General features: G+C 36.5%; 1 protein-coding gene across 1 annotated transcript in view; it reads left to right on the top strand.

Annotated features, from left to right (window-relative positions):
• The first annotated feature begins 1545 nt into the window (after positions 1 to 1545).
• Positions 1546 to 21333, top strand: part of rnf6 (ring finger protein (C3H2C3 type) 6) — a 32270-nt gene continuing 12482 nt past the window's right edge. Inside the window, exons 1-2 of the mRNA XM_039745481.1 lie at positions 1546 to 1618; positions 19850 to 20063. Coding sequence (XP_039601415.1) covers positions 19868 to 20063 — 196 coding nt within the window. The 5' untranslated portion in view covers positions 1546 to 1618; positions 19850 to 19867. The remainder of the gene's footprint in view (positions 1619 to 19849; positions 20064 to 21333) is intronic.

Below are 21333 nucleotides of genomic sequence, written 5' to 3'. Positions count from 1 at the left end.
CCTTACTCAGTTTCAAAATCTTTAGCCCTCTCTCTAACCAGAAGTAATTGTTATTTAGTATTGAATGTGAAGTCTGGATGACTGAAGCTGCATTGTGCTACCTTAAATAGTGCAGTGAGTGATGACATATTTGTGACCTGTCAGCCATAATAGCAACAGTAAACAAAATGGCCACAGTCATGCAAGGAAAGACATACTGTAAAATGGTGGCATACCCAGGGCCATCTTAGCAGCTAAGTAATGCACTGGTGCCCCTGCTTTGATAGCAAAACAGAAACATATAGAGGCATCAGAAACATCATGGGCCCTTATGCTCTTGGGACCCCCTGCCAGTGCCCATTGTGCCCATATGTTAAGACGGCCATAGCACACACACAAAAGCCAAAAAACAAAATGGTGTTGCCAGAATGATGATAAAAATGACAAACAAGTAAAAAAGACTATGAGTTCAGAAATGAATAATTCTCACTGTAAGGACATTAAAACCAAGATTCATAAAAATTTCTGGGACTGCTCTAGTGGTCTGCAATGTCTTTGTATCCCTGAGGCTTTGTGTGGACATTATAGTGCCATGTCTCCCAGGCAGTTTTTGGAAGGAATGCCTTAAATAAAGAGTATGGTCCCACTCCTCCCATTTAAAGGGTGCATACTTCTATGTAATGAAATGGCTTGCTCTCAGTCTCACTTTTATTTCACCTTTGTAGTATGGTCTAATTAAAGCTTTACTCATTAGAAGGCAGGTACTGCCATCCAGCAGCCTGGATATCTTGTGACCTTCTACAAAGCCTCCATGACTTCTCTCTCACACTCTTAACACTCCTAGGTAAATCTCTTCTTGGACACTCAGCACAGCAGGAGGCCTTCCAATCTCTTGGCAATGCCTTTTATATGCACTGGACCCCTGGCCAGAATTTTATAGACACCATAAAATTGGATTAGGTAATTCATTAAGCAAATGTCAGTTCTTGCCAGTACTGAAATGGAAAAAGCAGTTATGAAAATAGACAGATTTATTTTTTTTACACTGGTGGATTTTGAAAAATCTGAAGAAACAACCTGTAGAATAATGCCACTAATTTACCTGAATGCACTACTTTAGAAATTAAAATAAGGTAAACAATATCTTAATGAATATCTGGGATTTGCACCTTAAATGGAAAGTCTCACCTGTTAGACTCACTGAAGAATTAGAAGGATATTTAAAGTCAGTTCTTTTACAATTGAAAAATTATATTTGTGACGTGTACATTTGGTACTTTCAAACTACATTCGGTACATCTATTTAATTTCAATTTGTGGAGATAAGTCTAGATTTAAACAGTTAAAAAGTACCAAATATGAAACGTTTACACGGAATGAACGAAAATTAAACTATGAAATAATTTTTGGAGAGATATTCGTAGTTGTCTAATTTGCCTTTGTGTAACATTAATAACACAGTAATCAGTAATGTTGACAATGAGTTTTTTCACTGTTACGTCACTCCGGAACGTTTGAGCTACTTGCTGAAGGGAACACGGACAGTAATAGTTGCGGCACACTGTTCCCATCTTAACATTGTATCCCAGACCTCAGAAAGGAGAGAGGAATCACCCATATTCAATAGCTGCTGTTTCAGGTAAAAATGCGGTCTCAAGTCGAAATGCCGGGCCGTTTGTATTGATTGACCAATCGTTTATTGTTAGCCGTGTGCAGCGGTCGAAAATATGGGATAGTTGACCGATTTTGAATGTTGAAACGTGTAAACTGCATGTAATCGACAACTACCATGACAAGTGCGTTGTTTATTGTAAATGCTATTTTATTCATATACTATTTGGTGTTTAAATATGGGGTTTAATTGTAATATCTCTATAACGTCAATATTTACGCTCCTACACATTTATTTAAAGGGTTCACGTTGGTTAGCACACGCTGTCATTTTTTGTCTGATGAAAACCAGGGCGAAAGAGGCCGACTTTCTCTGTTGTTTGTCCTGCCTCCTTCCTCAGTGGATTGGCTCGCTGAGCTGTCAGATCGCATTTTCTCTTTTATGGTTGGTCAAGCGAACTGTTTTTCAGCATTCACTTGATGCGTTTAGTGTTGCTTCCGTGGGGCCTAAGAACGATGGTTCAGAAAATGGAAGATTCAAAGCCTGATGTAATGGAATTAAAAGATTCTTTTTCTTCCATTTTGCCCGTCCTAATGACATCTAAATACGGAACATTTTGCCATTTATTAAAACAAAAAGGGTCATTTATTTTAAGTGGGGAAGGTTTACAAGGCTTTCTTTTTTCCGATAAACAGTAACTAAAGCCAAATAAGTCCGGAATCAGTATACAAAATTAATGCCAAATAAAATACTTCTAATGTTTAGAAGTAAAGTGTGGTAAATTGAATGCTCATGGAAAAAATGGGTAAAGTTATTAAAGTGAAAAATAGCCACGATTTTTATACGTTAGGTAAAGTGCTAGAACGTGCCCGAGATCTGTAAATACAGTGTGTAAGCTTTCTGCTATGAGAGACTCAAAAGTGGTACTATTCTTCATATGTTCGCCTATTTTATCTAAAAGCTTTAAATTTTGAATTCTACCTTTTACAATACATTTAAGACTGTCTCCATTTTTTTGGTTTGAAACACAGACAATTGATGCATTTTTTTAAACAATCATATGTTTCAGGCAAAAAAGGTCACATACTAAAAATAACATTTTTAAATCAAGTAGCTGAAAATTAATAACATACTGATAATTTTATGTGAGAAGTTGCATGCTTCTGTAACAGCAAAATGCCACAAATGTTTAAGGTGAAATATGAAATAATGTTAATTTAAAAGTGGTTTATTTTGTTTTTCATAACATGCATGATGATGCACATAGCAGTACAAGGAAGATTTATAAATACTTAAGCATGGGATACAAACTACTTTTCTGCGTATACAGTATAGTAAAACCAAATCAAAATATTAAAAATGTGAAAATGACTTAAAGCCAGAAATGTTTGTATTTATGATAAAGAATGCAATGGGAAAATAAGACTTTTAGTCCAGGTTTTCATTTGGCACTCCTTGGAGCACTCTTGACTAGACGGAGAGATGGAATTGATTTCTGTCGAGCTAAATAAGCTTTCACAGAGAGTGGCGCAGCAGCATAGGCTTACTGACTTTGATTTAGTGTGCGGATTTTTAATACTTTTTTTTTTTTTTAACGTATATCATCTTGTATCTCATAAACGATCAGACTTACATCATTGATTGCTTTTATAGTGATTAGAGGAAAGGTTCTATCCATCCATCCATTTTCTAACCCGCTGAATCCGAATAGGGTCACGGGGGTCTGCCGGAGCCAATCCCAACCTACCGCAGGACACACACAAACACACCCACACACCAATCACACACTAGGGCCAATTCAGAATTGCCAATCCACCTAACCTGCATGTCTTTGGATTGTGGGAGGAAACCGGAGTGCCCGGAGGAAACCCACGCAGACACGGGAGAACATGCAAACTCCACGCAGGGAGGACCCGGGAAGCGAACCCGGGTCTCCTAACTGCGAGGCAGCAGTGCTACCACTGCGCCACCGTGCCGGCGGAAAGGTTCTAGTCAAGTAAATATAATTTAAAAAATGAAACCGTTTTGTTTGTCTTTCACAAACCACCAAGGCTAGAACCTTGATCTTGGTCTTAACCGAACATGATACATAATGTACTAAAGCAACAAAGTTTGGTCGCTGGCAACTAAGGGTATCTGTGATAAGTGGTCCGTGGCATTGGGCAGATTTTAAATATCAGGTTATAGTAATGTTCAGGCTCCAATTGGGTTTGTGGGTGTGCAAAAGTGTATTCTGCTCCGGGGTTGGTTGGCATGCCGGGCTGATCATGTCTGCACACACGTGTGAATGCAAATAACAGTCGGATGCCTCGTTTTTACCTCGCACCTGCACCCAATTAGGTAGGTCAAGATAAGAGGAGCCTGCACAGCAGAAGGGAGAGGATTGACAGGAAAAGAACAGAGTAGAGAAGGATGGAGGGAGGGAGGTTAAAAGACAGAGAGAAAGAGAGAGATGTCGGTTTTAGAAAAGGGTTATTAAGAATCGCCTCTTGCAACAGGATTTTTAACCTCATTTTTTAAGGATATATGTTTGGATTGTTTTAACCACCACAGCTTCACCATTTTTATGAATTATTTATTTAATGGATTTGATGCACTGCACTTTTTATTTGGACACTTTGAGTTTTGGAATTGTTTTAATAAAAGCACTGAATACTTTCACACCTACCCCTTGCTGTAAGCGCATGTCCTCATTTGTCTGGCTCATCTTGGTTATGACTATTGACAGTGGCAGGTTCAAGAGGCTCCCAAATAAAAGTGGGAGCATGTTGCCAGCCCACACCATCACAGTGTCATAATACCAGAATTTTTGTATTTGATACCAATACCAGTGAAATTTTATGGTTCACGATAGCTTTCAATACCATGCCAAAAACAGAAGTCCCGTTCAATGACTTTTTATTAAAATACCTCCATTATTGAAGTGAGCAATACTGTGCGTTTTTCTGAAATACAATATAAAATATATAATCACTAACGGTAACAACAGCTTTAAAACTCTGGTATATACAGTGGTGTGAAAAACTATTTGCCCCCTTCCTGATTTCTTATTCTTTTGCATTTTTGTCACACAAAATGTTTCTGATCATCAAACACATTTAACCATTCGTCAAATATAACACAAGTAAACACAAAATGCAGTTTTTAAATGATGGTTTTATTATTTAGGAGAAAAAATCCAAACCTACATGGCCCTGTGTGAAAAAGTAATTGCCCCCTTGTTAAAAAATAACCTAACTGTGGTGTATCACACCTGAGTTCAATTTCCGTAGCCAGCCCCAGGCCTGATTACTGCCACACCTGTTTCAATCAAGAAATCACTTAAATAGGAGCTGCCTGACACAGAGAAGTAGACCAAAAGCACCTCAAAAGCTAGACATCATGCCAAGATCCAAAGAAATTCAGGAACAAATGAGAACAGAAGTAATTGAGATCTATCAGTCTGGTAGAGGTTATAAAGCCATTTCTAAAGCTTTGGGACTCCAGCGAACCACAGTGAGAGCCATTATCCGTAAATGGCAAAAAACATGGAACAGTGGTGAACCTTCCCAGGAGTGGCCGGCCGACCAAAATTACCCCAAGGCGCAGAGGCGACTCATCCGAGAGGTCACAAAAGACCCCAGGACAACGTCTAAAGAACTGCAGGCCTCACTTGCCTCAATTAAGGTCAGTGTTCACGACTCCACCATAAGAAAGAGACTGGGCAAAAACGACCTGCATGGCAGATTTCCAAGACGCAAACCACTGTTAAGCAAAAAGAACATTAGGGCTCGTCTCAATTTTGCTAAGAAACATCTCAATATTTGCCAAGACTTTTGGGAAAATACCTTGTGGACTGATGAGACAAAAGTTGAACTTTTTGGAAGGCAAATGTCCGTTACATCTGGCGTAAAAGGAACACAGCATTTCAGAAAAAGAACATCATACCAACAGTAAAATATGGTGGTGGTAGTGTGATGGTCTGGGGTTGTTTGCTGCTTCAGGACCTGGAAGGCTTGCTGTGATAGATGGAACCATGAATTCTACTGTCTACCAAAAAATCCTGAAGGAGAATGTCCGGCCATCTGTTCGTCAACTCAAGCTGAAGCGATCTTGGGTGCTGCAACAGGACAATGACCCAAAACACACCAGCAAAGCCATCCTTCTGAATGGCTGAAGAAAAACAAAATGAAGACTTTGGAGTGGCCTAGTCAAAGTCCTGACCTGAATCCAATTGAGATGCTATGGCATGACCTTAAAAAGGCGGTTCATGGTAGAAAACCCTCAAATATAGCTGAATTACAACAATTCTGCAAAGATGAGTGGGCCAAAATTCCTCCAGAGTGCTGTAAAAGACTCATTGCAAGTTATCGCAAACGCTTGATTGCAGTTATTGCTGCTAAGGCTTGCCCAACCAGTTATTAGGTTCAGGGGGCAATTACTTTTTCACACAGGGCCATCTAGGTTTGGATTTTTTCTCCCTAAAAAATAAAAACCATCATTTAAAAACTGCATTTTGTGTTTACTTGCGTTATATTTGACTAATGGTTAAATGTGTTTGATGATCAGAAACATTTTGTGTGACAAAAATGCAAAAGAATAAGAAATCAGGAAGGGGGCAAATAGTTTCTAACACCACTGTATATCCATTAAGCAGTTACCCAACTGTCATTTAAGGACACAAGTTTTGGCATTCATAAATATACAAATACAATGCCCAGCTGGAATTTTAATGTATGGCAATGATGGGATCCCCACAATTCAGTGTAACAATAAATATATAATTTGTTGTCTTGAGGGGATTAAGGCATAGGGGTTATAAAGAATGATATATCACAAACTACGTGATTTATCTTAGCACATTATAAATTTATTCTCTGACCTGTAACTGAAAAATACTGCTTAAAACCAATTCTCAATATAAAAATTCAAACATTGTTATTTGTACTGTTAAATGAAAATAGTTTGGGATACTTTAATTTAAACCCACTCTTTATAACAACTTGCTTTTAAAGTCTGGTTTGTCATTGAACCAATCTGTTAGGTTTGTAACATTTTCTATTTTAAAATGTGTATTTGCATCAGTAGCTGGTTAAAAACTATTCCTAAAGAGTTTTATTAGGCCAATTAATTCAATTTTGAAATGCCACAGAAGTGCATAGCACTTTAATTTTCAAAATCTATTCCTCTTTTTTTTTTTTTTTAATAAACATTTGCCCCAACTCAAAGCTTTCTGTGTGAAATCAGTGTGTCAGTTTTACATAAACCATTTCTTTCCGAACTCCTGTATACCAGCCTTTGTTTTGCTGTTTTCAGTATTTACTATATGAGTGATCACACTTCATAGTTTCTGTGTACAAATCCAGAATTGCAGAATTGCTTGGGCTGTTGTTGCCTATACTGGAGAAATTTCTAACTGTGAGACAGAATTACATTCTTCAATGTACCATTCAAAAATATGACCTGTGCATTCTTGTATATATATAGGATATATAATGGTTATATAATGAACAGCAGTTTGACTTCAAAATGCAAGCCAATTTCACAAATTCAGTGTTTGCAGATTCATATTTAGCAATTTTATATTTTGCTTGTCCTAACTGCGTGTTTCACTTGTCCTAACTGTGTGTTTCAGTTACGGGGCTCTTTTACCACGGTACACATCATATTAATAGTGAGGTGTACCTTGTCCGTCAAAGTGCAGAAACACAAAATTCTTTTTATTTTGGTATTAATAAATGAGGCAAACAATAGTGTTTACCAGTCAGATAGCTGATTCATTTGAATCTTGCCTCAGTTTTTTCTTGCTACAACTGTTGTTTGTGCTAGCAGTCCTCACACATCTCACAGTCCTTTATGTGTAGGTGTCAATGTATGTGAGGTCCTCCCTGTGAAGCGAACTGTATATGTCAGGTAGAAAATGGGTAGATGCTTGGACTGATTAACATATGTAGAGGTGCTCTTTACAATCAGAAAATGAATGCAAAGCCTCCATGTTTTGCTTTTATACACTGTACTTGTGTGTTGAAATTGTTCTGCATGAACACAAAGCATTTTAAGACATGATTGCTGTAGCCTCACCACTGAGCACCATTTTTATAAGTAGTTTTTACTCACATTTTTATAATGTATTAATTGTGCCTTTTGGTGTAATTCACCTAATTGCAGTCATGCGTCAAGAGTGAATTAGCGATTTTCTTGGTACTTCTGTAAAAAAGCTGGTACCATTTATATTTTCAGAATTATTGGTTCTTGTGGCAACCCTGGTGAGAGCCTCTGAGAAGTCATCAGGATTTGTACCTTTTTTATAGCAAGCTTCTGCAGAAGGTGTCTTGGCAGAATGGAAAAGACCTGTGGCAATGTCTGTTAGGCATGAAGCGCATAGCTGAGGGGATTCATAGGAAGAAGAAGAACAGCAACTTGATCTGATGAGCATCAAGTACAGGATACTGAATGTATGTGCAATAAAGACGGGTATAATGCCTTTGCAAACTGACTTGTGCTTCTGCCCTCACATGAAAATGATCCTTATGAGATCCCACAATGCAGTGATACACACGTTGGCAGCGCAAAAGGAACTGCAGTAGCTGTCCTCACACGATAGTGATCCTTATGATGGCAAAATACAGTGCTAAATACCAAGGTGGCGCAAAAACAAACTTTGTCAGCAGTGGTCAATCCAACCACGAGCCTGAATATAGAGCCACTAAGTAGCTGGCTAGTACTGTGGCTAATCAGCTTGCCACACACGCTCTACAATACAGAATGTAAGAACGACAACAATAGAAAAATGTTTGCCAACAAGTGAAGAAATCAAACACTCACTAATGCCCATATGCAAACATTGCTTTTACTCCTTACATCAGTGTTTGGTTAAAGAGCACTACTTACAACCGTTATATCGACTGGTGTACACTGTGCCATGGTGTTTGTTCATACTGAAAACAAAAAATTGTGTGTCCTTTATTGAAATGTACATGTTGTTCTATGTGAACCACCAGAACCAATAAAAGACATAACTTTCAACAGGAACTTTAAGAAGAAACTGTTTAGAACACATAAGTGGTATCATCAGCTCCTTGTTAATGGAAGTCTCTATTCAATATCCCCAAGGACAGGGCGCATATGTCTTCACTTTCCTTTTATTTTTGGACCGAAAATCCACATGTTCCAGTAGTTTATAAAGAAATGATGGTGTCTAGTTGTTAAGTACAGTGTAGAGGATGTTTTGCGTCCGTCAGAGTCCACAGACAAACTCTCCCTTGAAGTTATGGTTTGGTTGCCAACCAAGTAGCCCACACTTGCTTGACAGTCTTTTCATGTAGACTTGTTTCACCAAGCAGACAACATTAGCTACTGGGTATCTCATGAAACATGTGAAGTCACTGAAACATGAAATTGATACACACATTAACTAGTATGATTGCTTCATTCAGGATATACACAAAGGAAGCCTTCTCCATGTCATTGCATTTTAATTTATTGTGTTAGTAAACAGAAAGGTAAAATCTAGGAGCTAGCTAGTCAAAAGTGGTGCACAGCTGCACAAATTCAATAAGAGTAGATTGTCTAGTAAGCTCAAATCCAAGCTGACAAACTATAGTGAAAACGTTTGGAAATGGCAGCACTTCCTGTAAAGATACCATGAATTATTTGGTCCTTCTTCATAAACTAAATGACATACATAAAAGGTTATACACAAAATATAACCTAGTCAGCCCAGGAAATGTCAAAACCAATTTGACAGGTATTTTGAAAATAATAGGCTCTTTGTGTGTTGTTGGCTTGGCATATGCATATCCCTATTCTATACATTTGCATGGGATAGTGCCTTTTAGTTGTTTTACTTTATAATACTTGCTGTTGTAATATATTGGTGTAGACAGCTAGCTTACAATGTAGTAATTATAACCTTGTGGGCAAAATGTTAATTTATCAAAGAAATAAATCAGCTGTTGAGGTAGCAAAACAACACTAAACAGGCAATTCACATAACAGTCTTGCAGCTTTCACCCCCTCATGAGATATTGTAGGTTGTGATAAAATCGGCTCAAAACAAAACAGTCAAAAAAATTTCTGCAAATTGTCACAAACGTACTATATTACACCAGAAATAATTGTAAATTGTATTTAGAAAATTATAAACCACTTATTCTATCTTGTATCAGAGAAGACCTTTTTCTTTGTAAAATCTCGTTTTTCAGTATAGACTCCGTTTTAAGTCCTGAGATGGGAGAAGTTTGCCATTTGTTGTTTTGAATTTTGCTGTGTTTCACCTACTGAATGCAGCTTGTAATTATTACAGTTATTGAAAATTCTTTTATTTTTCTTGAATTCATATTTGAAATGGATATATATTTATAATGAACATCAGTATTAAGCATCTCAGCAGCACAGGACAGTGATATCTACATTTAGAAAAGTAGTAGTATAAAAATGATCAAAACAACCAAGTATTAATGTAAGTCATCAACTGACAGGAATCAAGATATTTGCAGATTCTCATACTGTCAAGCAGAATTATTTACAGACATCCAGGCACCATAAAAATATTCTGTTTTATTTCATTTCCAATTACAAGGCCATTGAAACACATACATCTTATAATAGGTGACCAAAGGACAAAATATTAGGGTGTTGGAGAAAAATAGCACATGAACAAATAACTGTGCCTCATCAGAGCAAAAGTCTTGGTACTAAAAATAAGAAACAGTAGCTTGGGCCATTTTCTTTTCTGTTGGTGACTTTGTGTCTATTCAGCTGTGCCTTTGTTCAGAGAAAAGGTTCAAAAGGCTGAATGGCTTGATGAAATTTAACAATAAACAATTTGGATGTTAAGCCACTGGGACAGACAACCAGCAGTAATACATGTTAGCTTTTTATCATCTTATCAATTTGTATTTGGAACACTGTGTTAATCCCCAAGAGGAAATTGTCTTTTCGCATGACCGTTGGAGGTCAAAGTGCAGGGTCATTGAAATGTTGTTTCCAATATCCATCCTTCCATCCATTATCCAACCTGCTATATCCTAACTACAGGGTCACGGGGGGTCTGCTGGAGCCAATCCTAGCCAACACAGGGCACAAGGCAGGAAACAAACCCTGGGCAGCGTGCCAGCCCACCGCAGTGTTTCCAATATTGATAATGTTAAATGACACAGTTTCTTAAATGCCCTTACATGTTCCTGTTAACCTCTGTCCAGAACTTTCAGGCAAGAGTTGGCTTTACAGAACAGGGATATTAACAATTAACTGTTGATTAATTAAGATAAGAATTTAAACCAATTATAAATCCTATGATTACATCTGCAATGGGAAATTTAATTAGCCTGCTTCATTGTAACTTCAAATATGTATTTACTTTGAGACTTGTATTTTAATATACAAAAGTGGTAGTATGTCAGCTGTCTGATTGTGCCTATTCTGCTTATGAATATAAAACAATCAGTGAAAATGCAGCGTGCTAAATATAACTTAGTTTGAGAGTATTTTTACCAAAATTTTACTCCGGTTCACTGCAAACTATGTAATCGTGTGCTATAATACAAAACAGTACATCTGCAATGAATTACCACATGCAAAATAAGTATGCTACATGTTAGGCCAGACTGTGGCAATCTACCATATCAGCAACACTAACAAGGAACTTGTGCTAACCAGTAGACAGAGGAAGTTGCACAGGGGGTTTGTAAAATGTTACATCAAGACATGTTACTGATTTGTGTGGGTGATGGCAAAGAGCTTTGGGAAGAAAGCAATAAACCTATATCAGAATAACACATTCCTCTGGACCTTTGCAACATGCTTGTAGTTTGATGGATTTAATTTATACCACAAATATGACAAAAAGCTATCGGAGCATATGCAGAGCTTCAGTCCTATAACAACCAAAAGTTTGTTCATGCAACTTACTCCCAAGCATACTGACATGCTTCTTTTCCTTGACAAAGATGCATTAAATGCCATTCAGTAGTCTTATAAGATACTTTGGCTATATTCACACACTGTAGCTCAAGGTGACTCAGTTTCAGTTCGCTGCCAGGACTGATGGGAGCAAGATGTGGAGGCATTTGATACAAAACAGTACTTTAACAATTTCAGATTGCCATTGCCATTTCCAGCAGAAAACATATTGCAGATGGGTTGTATTGGCTGGCAAAAGTTGCCCCAGAGGCTTATTAAGCCTGCCACCAAGCAATTTGAGATGGCACTGTAATCTTGTAATGTGGAAGTAAATAACAAAAGTTTTATGAAAACTGGCATAAAATTAGTTGAATTGTAAATTTCCAGAAAATTTAAATGGCAAACATTAAAACCCAGGTCATATTCAAGTATTTCAGTATTTGATTTAGTATATGAAAGTGATATTTACTTCTGCTTTTTTTCCCACAGTTTTCTAAAAACATCTGTGTCACTAATTGATGAAAAACTTAAGAATTCTTGCAGTGTGCACGTAGACTTTCTGATGTCTTTTCATCTATGCTAAAAGAAACTGAGATATATTGCATACATTAGAAAAAATATTATATTCTTTAGCAGAACAGCTGCCATTTACCATTTACAGTTGTTAATCAAAAGTGCTCAACAATTGATATGAAATTTGATCAGAATTTGCATTTTTAATGTAATGTTACGCATTGTGTTCAGAATGATATATTTTCATATTTACACTTAAAAGTTGCCTTGTCTCACAACCTATATAAAACGAAATATCCAGAAAAAGTGAAATGCTTTTGTATTTGTGCTAAATGTATATGTAAACATAGCAAAAACAGACAACATTATTTCTCTGTGAAGCCATATAAACCCTGCATCGCAGTAACATACTGATTCTTTATAACTGGGCATTACCTGGATATGCTACAAACAGCCGCCCATGCATACCTGACAGTGAACCCTTTTTCACAGTAGGGAGTCTGTTGTTGAGCTACTTCTTAGAATTTTGGATGGTGATTTTTTTTTTTTTTTTTTTGGACACAGAAGGAAGAAGATATGACCAATGTTACGCATAATGTGCTAAAAGTAAATATTGGGTTTATTTTGCAGTTTGTTGCCTTTATTTGCAAAGATGTCGCCTGCTACTGCCATTGTAACATTGCTGGGCACTTTGGCCATCTGCTGACCACTAAGAAGAGTTTAAGCACGTGCATATTATAGCCAAGAGAAAAGATCTGAACAACAGTAAGAACTATACATTTAATCTTGCATGTGCTGAAGGATAAACTGAGTCCGCCCATTTTAGTTTTGGTGATTATCGTAGCACCACTGGGTGTAAAGAAAGAAGTAAATATGGTAGACAGTATGCTGTTCCTTTGCAGGCTTCAGTCACACAACTAAGCAGAAAAGAATGTGCTGCATGCAGTACAGTAACAGAAACCTATATAGTAAGAATCAGTTTAGTTTTAATCCAATTATTTGCTATAGACATTTTGAAACAGTGTGACCAGGTGTTACAGTAGCCAATGTTCATACCGCAAAATATTGGGGGCTTGTGTTGGGAATAGTGAAGAGTAATGGATATTTTTTATTTCACAGCATGTGAATGATCAAATTTAGCTGTGTTTCTCGTCATTTTCATGAAGGTTCATGCATTGGCTTAGGATTCAATAACAGATACTGACCATTGAAATATGCAGTTGTTACTACAAAGAAAGAAAAAGTAACATAGAAGTGATACACTGTTTATAACACATTACATTTTAGAATAAGGAACTATATAACCCATTTAAGTAACATTTTTTGTCTAGTAAGTAATGAGTAATGTAACCAATTTACTTTTAAAAGTAACATTCCCCAGCACTGAATATGACTGATTAAACCTTTGTTTCATTCTGTATCTGAGTAAATTAGTAGCTAATGTCAGGTTTTGTATGTTTTTGTGATTTTTTTTTTTTTTTTAATTTTTTAAATATGACTGCTTTGCCACACACAGCAGCCCTTATGATCTGTAACCACCACAAAAAGATAATATGGACTTCTTTAACAAACATGTACCATATGAAATATATGAAGTCACCACAACGTAATGCTAATTTCACATTTCCCTGATATGATTATTCCATCCATGATTTTCATAAGCCAGAATTGTCTGCATTAGGCATGGGGCAAAATTCCACAATGCAAAATTGTATCACATATTGCATGACATTACCATATGACTGTAATGAAACACAAAATAAAAAAGCCATTCGTCAAAAGCAGGGAATTTAAAGATCTGACAGAGAAACTGGAAATCGGGTATTATTGACTACTCTTTGACCGAACCCATTATTTGCCATTTGTGTAATGATGTGAAGGTGAAAGTTTTCAGCACAAAATATGGACATCATTATATGTGAAATTTGTCTGCAGCTGCACTAAATTGAACAAGCTTAATTTAGTGAGTTGTGTCTTTACATGAATACAACAGAAAGTAACATGCTTCATAGAGACACAACTGCATCCACAGGCTTATTTTCAAACCAACTGAGACAACCAAAGCACAAGCTTATCATTGTATTGGAGCATGGCAAACACTACTGGGAGCAGTAGGCTGCAGGTACTGCACCTCTCATGCTCAAGACATCAATATACCTTTCACTGGTACTGATCGGAAATGGAGACAGATTACAGCAAGGAGGAATTACACATTAGGATCTTGCATTGCTCTCAACAGTAGTTCTCTAGCATTGGTTGGGGGGAGAGAGAGACAGACAGACAAAGAAGGCAACCAATTCAGCTCTATGAAATATTATCACAGTGAAGAGGTCTCAGCCTATTGCAGAGTATCAATATTCTCCTTTTTTTCTTGAAAGGAAGTAAAACATTTAAGATCCAATCAGGACCCAATGGGTCACTAAGGCATTCAAGCAGAAGATAAGAGGACAACCATTGTTGGAGGAATGTTTCATACAGAAAACAATACATTTAAATTTGAATGGATTTGCACTGCCGTAACTTTATATTTTAGGTTTCTGGTGTTATTGTTCTCAAATGTACATAGTTCAGTGAAATTGTGTTTATCAACATACAAAACATGTATTGTGTTACTGCAATGAAACTGTTTTACATTAATATTTAAGATTGTTTTAAGTAAAAAATTACACAAACTTAGTTTAATTTGCTTATTTGTGCGTTGATTTGACTTTATTTTCCAGTGGTTTTTTTTGTTAAGAATGTGTGATACTATTTAACACTAAAGTTTTCTTATGAAAATTTCATATTATGGGAATATTGTATTGTGGAGCTTCAATTGCAGTATGAATAGTATTGTGGGCTAAATGTAGTGTCTCCTGCCTAGCCTGCAAGCTGTTGTTTGAAATTATAGTTTCACCAATAGATAGAATGCCTAGATTGTCAAAAATGGAATACTGCTTCACAAATTTAGTGAGAGCAGAAGATCAGGGTGACAGACTTGGGTGACAACTTATGGAAATCACTGCATATAAAGATGTTTTAATCCTTCTCCACAAATTTAACAGCATACATTTTTTGATAATTGAGTGGAAACATAATCTAGTCAGCCTAGAAAATGTGCAAACCTAGCCCTGAAAGTTGCGTTTTAAAAATGAAATTTTTAATAACACGACATGAAAATGGAAAACAAACAACCATGAGTTTGCAACTGAGTCAGTTTTTCCCTCTGCATAAGATTTTTAATACGTATTCAATTTATATTCAAATATTGTAGTGACATTGAACCTGGCATTACAGTGCTTGTACTGTAGTTACCTTCCAGCACATTTGAAGTGTGACATTCTCAAATTAGCGTTTGTCATCCATTTTTTGGTTATATTTAATATAAATTCCTTACAAGTGTTTTTTTTTTTTTTTGTGTGTGTGTGTTTCAGGACCAAATCATTGAAATAAATCTATAATAAAGAATGTACCGTGTGCTGTTTGCTGCAACGTGTTATACGTGGCTCTGTAGTTTCCAGATAATATGCATAGTTTTAGTGTGTGTTTGTATGCTTCTTGCTTTATACCAATTTTATAATTTGTTCCTGTTGTGACAGACTGTGTCAGGTCCATGCTACCCATTACAACCAGGGAGTCTCTTGAACCCTGATCGTCAATAGTCATAACCGAGATGAGCTGGGCAAATGAGCATACATCAGAGTGAATCAGTGCTTTTATTGAAATCAAGTGGTATTCAGACAAATATTGCAGTTTGTCAAATTTTCAATAAATAAGTAATCCATAAAAACAAGTGGTCATGAAGTTTAGAATCCCATAAAGAGTTAATTAAAATCAATGTTAAAATCCCTAGGCAGAACAGTCTGTTCAAAAACTCATGACCTTGGTGCCTCTTTAAAACCTCTGCTTACCCTGCATTGGATTGTGTGGAAGAGTGGATTCCCAACTGACCGGTACATCCAACTTTCTTTTTCAGGCTTGGGTGTCTGCTGTTCATTGCTCCCTAGCAGGGTGCTGCGCCAAGCCTCCCCTTGCACCTCCAGTTCCTGCTGCCAGGCTGGGGTCAGTTCTGTCCATGGTATCCCAGCAGGGCGCTGCACAGAACCGCCGTTTGCTCTGTCAACTCCTGCTCCTTCCCTGGCCTTACATGGGAGCAAGCCTTGTGCCTCGTATCACTCCAGCTCAACCCCCCATTTCCCTAAGGGACTCTTCTCCAGGCTCTCCGCCTCCTCTCTTTCTGGCCAGCTCTTGCATTCTTCACCCATCCTTTAACCTCCATGTTTGTCTTCTTAAACTGTTCTTTCTTTCTCCATCCTCTCTCTGCCATGCAGGCTCCTCTTATACATGGCCTTCCAATGGGTTGCAGGTGTGAGGTGCAGCTCCCTCTGAGGCAATAATGAGACACCTGACTGACGCTCTCATTTACATGTGAACATGTAATCAGCCAAGCACCCCAACCATCCCAGGGTTGAAGCACATTCACACACACCTGCGCCTGATCGCACCTAACAGGGTGTAATTATTTATTTAAAATTAGCACTCTGTAGTGGACCACTTAACACACCTATTTGTAAAGAATATATATATATAATATATATATATATATATATATATATATATATATAGAGCTTGCCAAAATATTGCAAGATTATGAGCGCATTCTGCCTGATGAGTCGGTCTTTCTGTGTGCTGTGATTTAGGATATTAGACATGAATTTTATGTAAAGCTATAAACATATTCTATCAATAGAGGTTTGTGTGTGTCTACTCATTTTGCATAAAATTAAAATCTGAACCTGTTTCCATTTTTGTATTTATTTTCCCTTTGCACACTATTTCTGCATTGTATTATATAATTTTATAATGTATTATATTGTAATTTTGAATAGTACCAGACATGTCTGGGAAGCTGAATTTGTGCACAACCAGAGGACATAAACCACTTTATGATAATATAATCAATCCTTGCTTTGCAATCCAATACAAGAGTATTCCCTGGGGGAAGAAAACAAACAAGTACCAAAGTGGAACACCTACTTTTTTCTTTTTTCATTCATTCAGTATCCTAAAATGTGAATGATGCTCGCTTCCATGTAGCACATAAACTCAAACAATAAAGCCTAGGCAGTTTATATTAACATTTAACAATGGTTTCTGCTCTTTGGTTCCTTGATGTTAACAACAGCCTTAAAAGTATTGCGTTTGATCTTTAAGTCAGTAATAAGACTCGTTGTTATGTACATTTTTTTGAAAATTAAATTTCAGAGTTTAATTGTACTATTTTATGAAGGAGAGCATTGTGCATGGAATAAAACTTATTTTTGAATAGAATGCTTGCCCTTTTACCGAAATATTGATTCATCAAAATGGAACTTGTTCAGCATAATTGTTTAGCCAAGCGGTTGTTAGTTGCATCCCTCCTGAGTTGAAAACGATCAACCACTCTGTAAAATGTTTAACATGTACAGATATTTTTTCTGGAACGGTCTGAATGGTTTTGTTAAAAAATCTGTCTTTTTTAGCCGAGTGCTTTCTACTTAATAAATATTTGAAAAAAATTCCTGTTAACATTTAACAGCCAACGTGTGTTCATCTTTCTCTATAAATAATGTTGAATTGGTTTCTGTTTGTTGGTTTGTATGTTTTTTTCCAATATCATATAAAAATGGCTGCACAAATTTTCATGAAAATTTAAAGATAAGTTAGGCACTCTCCAACTTACATCATGAGTGTTATGGTGTCTCAGTGCTTTGGAGGATGATTTCGCAAGAGTGTCATAAAATACTACAGTATGATTTAACATTTTGGTACACTTCCGACCTACCACTGCTTTTGGACTTCCTGCACATTTAATTGCACTAATAGCTGAAGTTCACAATCAACCACTTACAGAATGTAAGCCCTCTAAAATTGTCAAATGGGACACGATTGAAAGTGAAAATGCTTCTCTAGAATCTTATCAAGTTCTTGATTTTAATTGAATGAGATAAAGGAGATTCCATATTTATACCATGAATTCCTCTTATCATGTCAAATTATCCTTCTGTTTCAAAGTTTGCAGTTCTCTGTGGCTCTGTGGTTTGTCATCACAATGAATATCACCTAACATCCAGTAAAACTGCATCCCTCACATTCTCTTGGTTAAATGTTTTCTGGAGCTGCAAGAGTCTCTTTTATTTGTGTTTATGACAAAGTAAAAATGCATGGTTTATTAGGAAGCATCCAGCTGACCGCTTCCTTAGAAACTGGTAAGTGATATTAATCAAAACTAATTGAATCTGCAATTTTCCTATGAATTAGTTTAACTGTAGACAGTCATTAAAAGTAAATGATGGTGGCTATTTATGTTTGAAATTTTTTTCACAATTTTTTTTTTTTTTTTTAAATAAACTGTTAAATAGACTTCTTCAGAAGCTTTATTAAGTGCATACAAAGGATTGCAGTACTGAAATCCAAAGCTGGCACATTACAACTGAGATGTTTTCTTTTTACTTTTCCATTTAAATATCTTAAAATGATTTATAGATACTGATAGTTGACAACTAACTACTCATGTGACTTATAACCATTTGCCTTATGACTGCAACCACGTCTCACGGGCAAACAACAATTTTCAACACAAATTTCTGCCAACAGGGCACTCCAAGTTTAGCTAGACAACGTATATGTCTGTAGTTCTTCATGTATAGGAATTCTTATCTGTTTCCTTCTTATTTTATTACTTCACTTTCTTTAATGTAAAAATTGATGTTTCAGTCCCTCTCCCGAAAAAGTTTGCCTGACAGCCTTTACAGAACTGGTAAGAAAACAGCACAGTCAGTTGTACCCCAATACTTCACATCAAAGAGTGTTATGACTCCATTACAATCAAGGTTTTGAAATCAGCCATTTTACAGATCATTGATCAAGTAATTTGGAGTAAAAGCTGATTTAGATTGGTGGCCAATCAATAAGAGCGATCGCTATCTGCAATACATTTTAAGATGTCTCAGTGTATTTTTAGCATATTGTACTTGTATAAATTTTAAGAGAAAATGTAACATTTTCTCCTGTTTATAATGAGATTTCTGAAAAACTATTTTGGTACCTCAGACAATCGTGAATGTCAGGATATCTGAAATGCATTTAAGACATCTTGATTATATTTCAACATACCTTAGAATAACACCTAGACCATTTTCAGATAACTGTAAGGGATATCATACAATAAATTCCTGTACCTCAGATGTATTTCAAGGTATCTTAAAATAAGGAAAACAAAGGAAGTCCCAGTGAAATCATTTGGACTTTTTTCCATAAAGACATTTTGGTATGTGGGCATCTTCCTGTGCATATCTACAAGGTGTGTACCAAATTCCAGGTTTGTACTATTATAACAGAATCTGAAAACATTTAAATTCCAAAACATATCTAACTTCAAATATTTGAAATAAGGAACCTGTAATGTGTGTTTCAGTATAAGGTGTAGTGTGTGTCTTAATCAGTACGTAGTACCTTATAAATATATATTGTTTTCTTTCATTCTGTTTGCATTTAATTACTGTGCTTATACCAAAATAAATAGGCGTAGTTTGTAGCTGACCCACAGTGTATTGGTTATTAGGAATTGTACAAATAAACTGTGTTTGACAGACGATTGTTTATTTATGGATTCTTCTCTATAGAAAGCATTGATATTAAGTCACCTTCACTTCAGAGAAAAAAAGTTGCGCAGTTTTGATGTTAATATTATGATGTTTTCAATTATCTACTGTAATCACATCATTATTAGGTCTATTTAGTGAAGTATACTTTTTCCATTTTCGTTGTTTACGTCATATTACATTAAACTCATCAGAATAAAGTTCCCTATTATTCTTGCTTTCTGCAATATGTTTGCAACAGGTGAAGCATCCAGTCAACATGGATCCTCCCAGCCCTTCTCCCGAAAGAGCAGAAAGTGGCTATTCTCCCATATTGGAGCATATTCAAGGAGAGGATGAGCGCCAGAGACAACAGGAACGTTTGAACAGGGAAGAAGCCTATTACCAATTTATCAATGGATTAAGTGAAGAAGACTACAGACTTATGAGAGACAGTAACTTGCTTGGCACTCCAGGTAGGACTTCGACAAAAAATTGGTTTGAATTGGCAATTTTTCACTCTTTAGCATACCCAACTTTACATTAATCACAAGAACAAGCATTTGACTGTGTTAGATGTCTGGTTAATTGATGTAAATTAATCTTAAATACTGTTTCTTATACTTGCAGAAGCACCATCACCTAAGGTTCTGTGGATTATACATAATGACGTCTTTGTCTAATCAGTTTTAGCAATGTTGTGTTCTTCATAAATATACATAAATCTATTTTCTGTTGCAAAGATTTATGCTTTTTTTAGCATGCAAAAACTTTTGCAGGTGGATGTTGTTTTAATTCACTTTTATACTTATATTTACGCTGCGGGTGGCACAGTGGTAGCGCTGCTGCCTCGCATTTAGGAGACCCCGGTTCACTTCCCGGGTCCTCCCCGCATGGAGTTTGCATGTTCTCCCCGTGTCTGCGTGGGTTTCCTCGGGTACTCCGGTTTCCTCCCACAGTCCAAAGACATGCAGGTTAGGTGGACTGGTGATTCTAAATTGTCCCTAATGTGTGCTTAGTGTGTGGGTGTGGCTGTATTGGCTCTAGCAGACCCTTGTGACCCTGTGTTCGGATTCAACAGGTTGGAAAATGGATGGATGAATATTTACACTGCAGTCTTATCTGCATCATCCTTTAACAGATCTTAATGATTTACATGTGCAGTGTTTCAAATTTACTGTAATAGCTCATCAGAAAATCTGTAAAGCAGAGCACAGACTGAGTTTGGTTTTTGCTTTAACTAAATTTTTAATTAGAATTATTTTATTTATTACTATTGCAGTATGTCTTTTTGGACTTAGTTTTAGCTAATACATTTGTTGCAATTTAAAACTCTTAATTGCCTATTTTAATGTTAAAAAGCCACACTATGGTTTTAATTGTTGCCTGTTTTCTTACCAAGCTATCAGTTAATATTAAGGTGAACATGACAGAGGACGTGCCAGCTCTCCAATTAGTGTGAGTGAGTAGTAGTGAGTATAACACTCCAGATTTTTTAAAGAAAGTATATGGTTGTGTTTGTAAACACTAGTATCCACTAAATGAAACACAGGGCTCCAGACACACATCACCTCATGGAGCTAGTGGCTTCTAAAGGAAAAAACCTTGGAGCCAATAGTTTTGATTTAGGTGCCAAATAATCAAATGTGTAAAGATTTATCTTTCAGTCTCCTGCCTTTCTAACCTCCATGGATATATGCTTAATTCTTTTCCTTCTGTGCAATGCATCTTGTACTTTTGTGTTAG

Source organism: Polypterus senegalus, chromosome 2, assembly GCF_016835505.1.
Source record: "Polypterus senegalus isolate Bchr_013 chromosome 2, ASM1683550v1, whole genome shotgun sequence".
Lineage (NCBI taxonomy): Eukaryota > Metazoa > Chordata > Cladistia > Polypteriformes > Polypteridae > Polypterus > Polypterus senegalus.
Note: the sequence above shows the minus strand (reverse complement) of the source record. Positions and strands in the feature narration are given on the sequence as shown.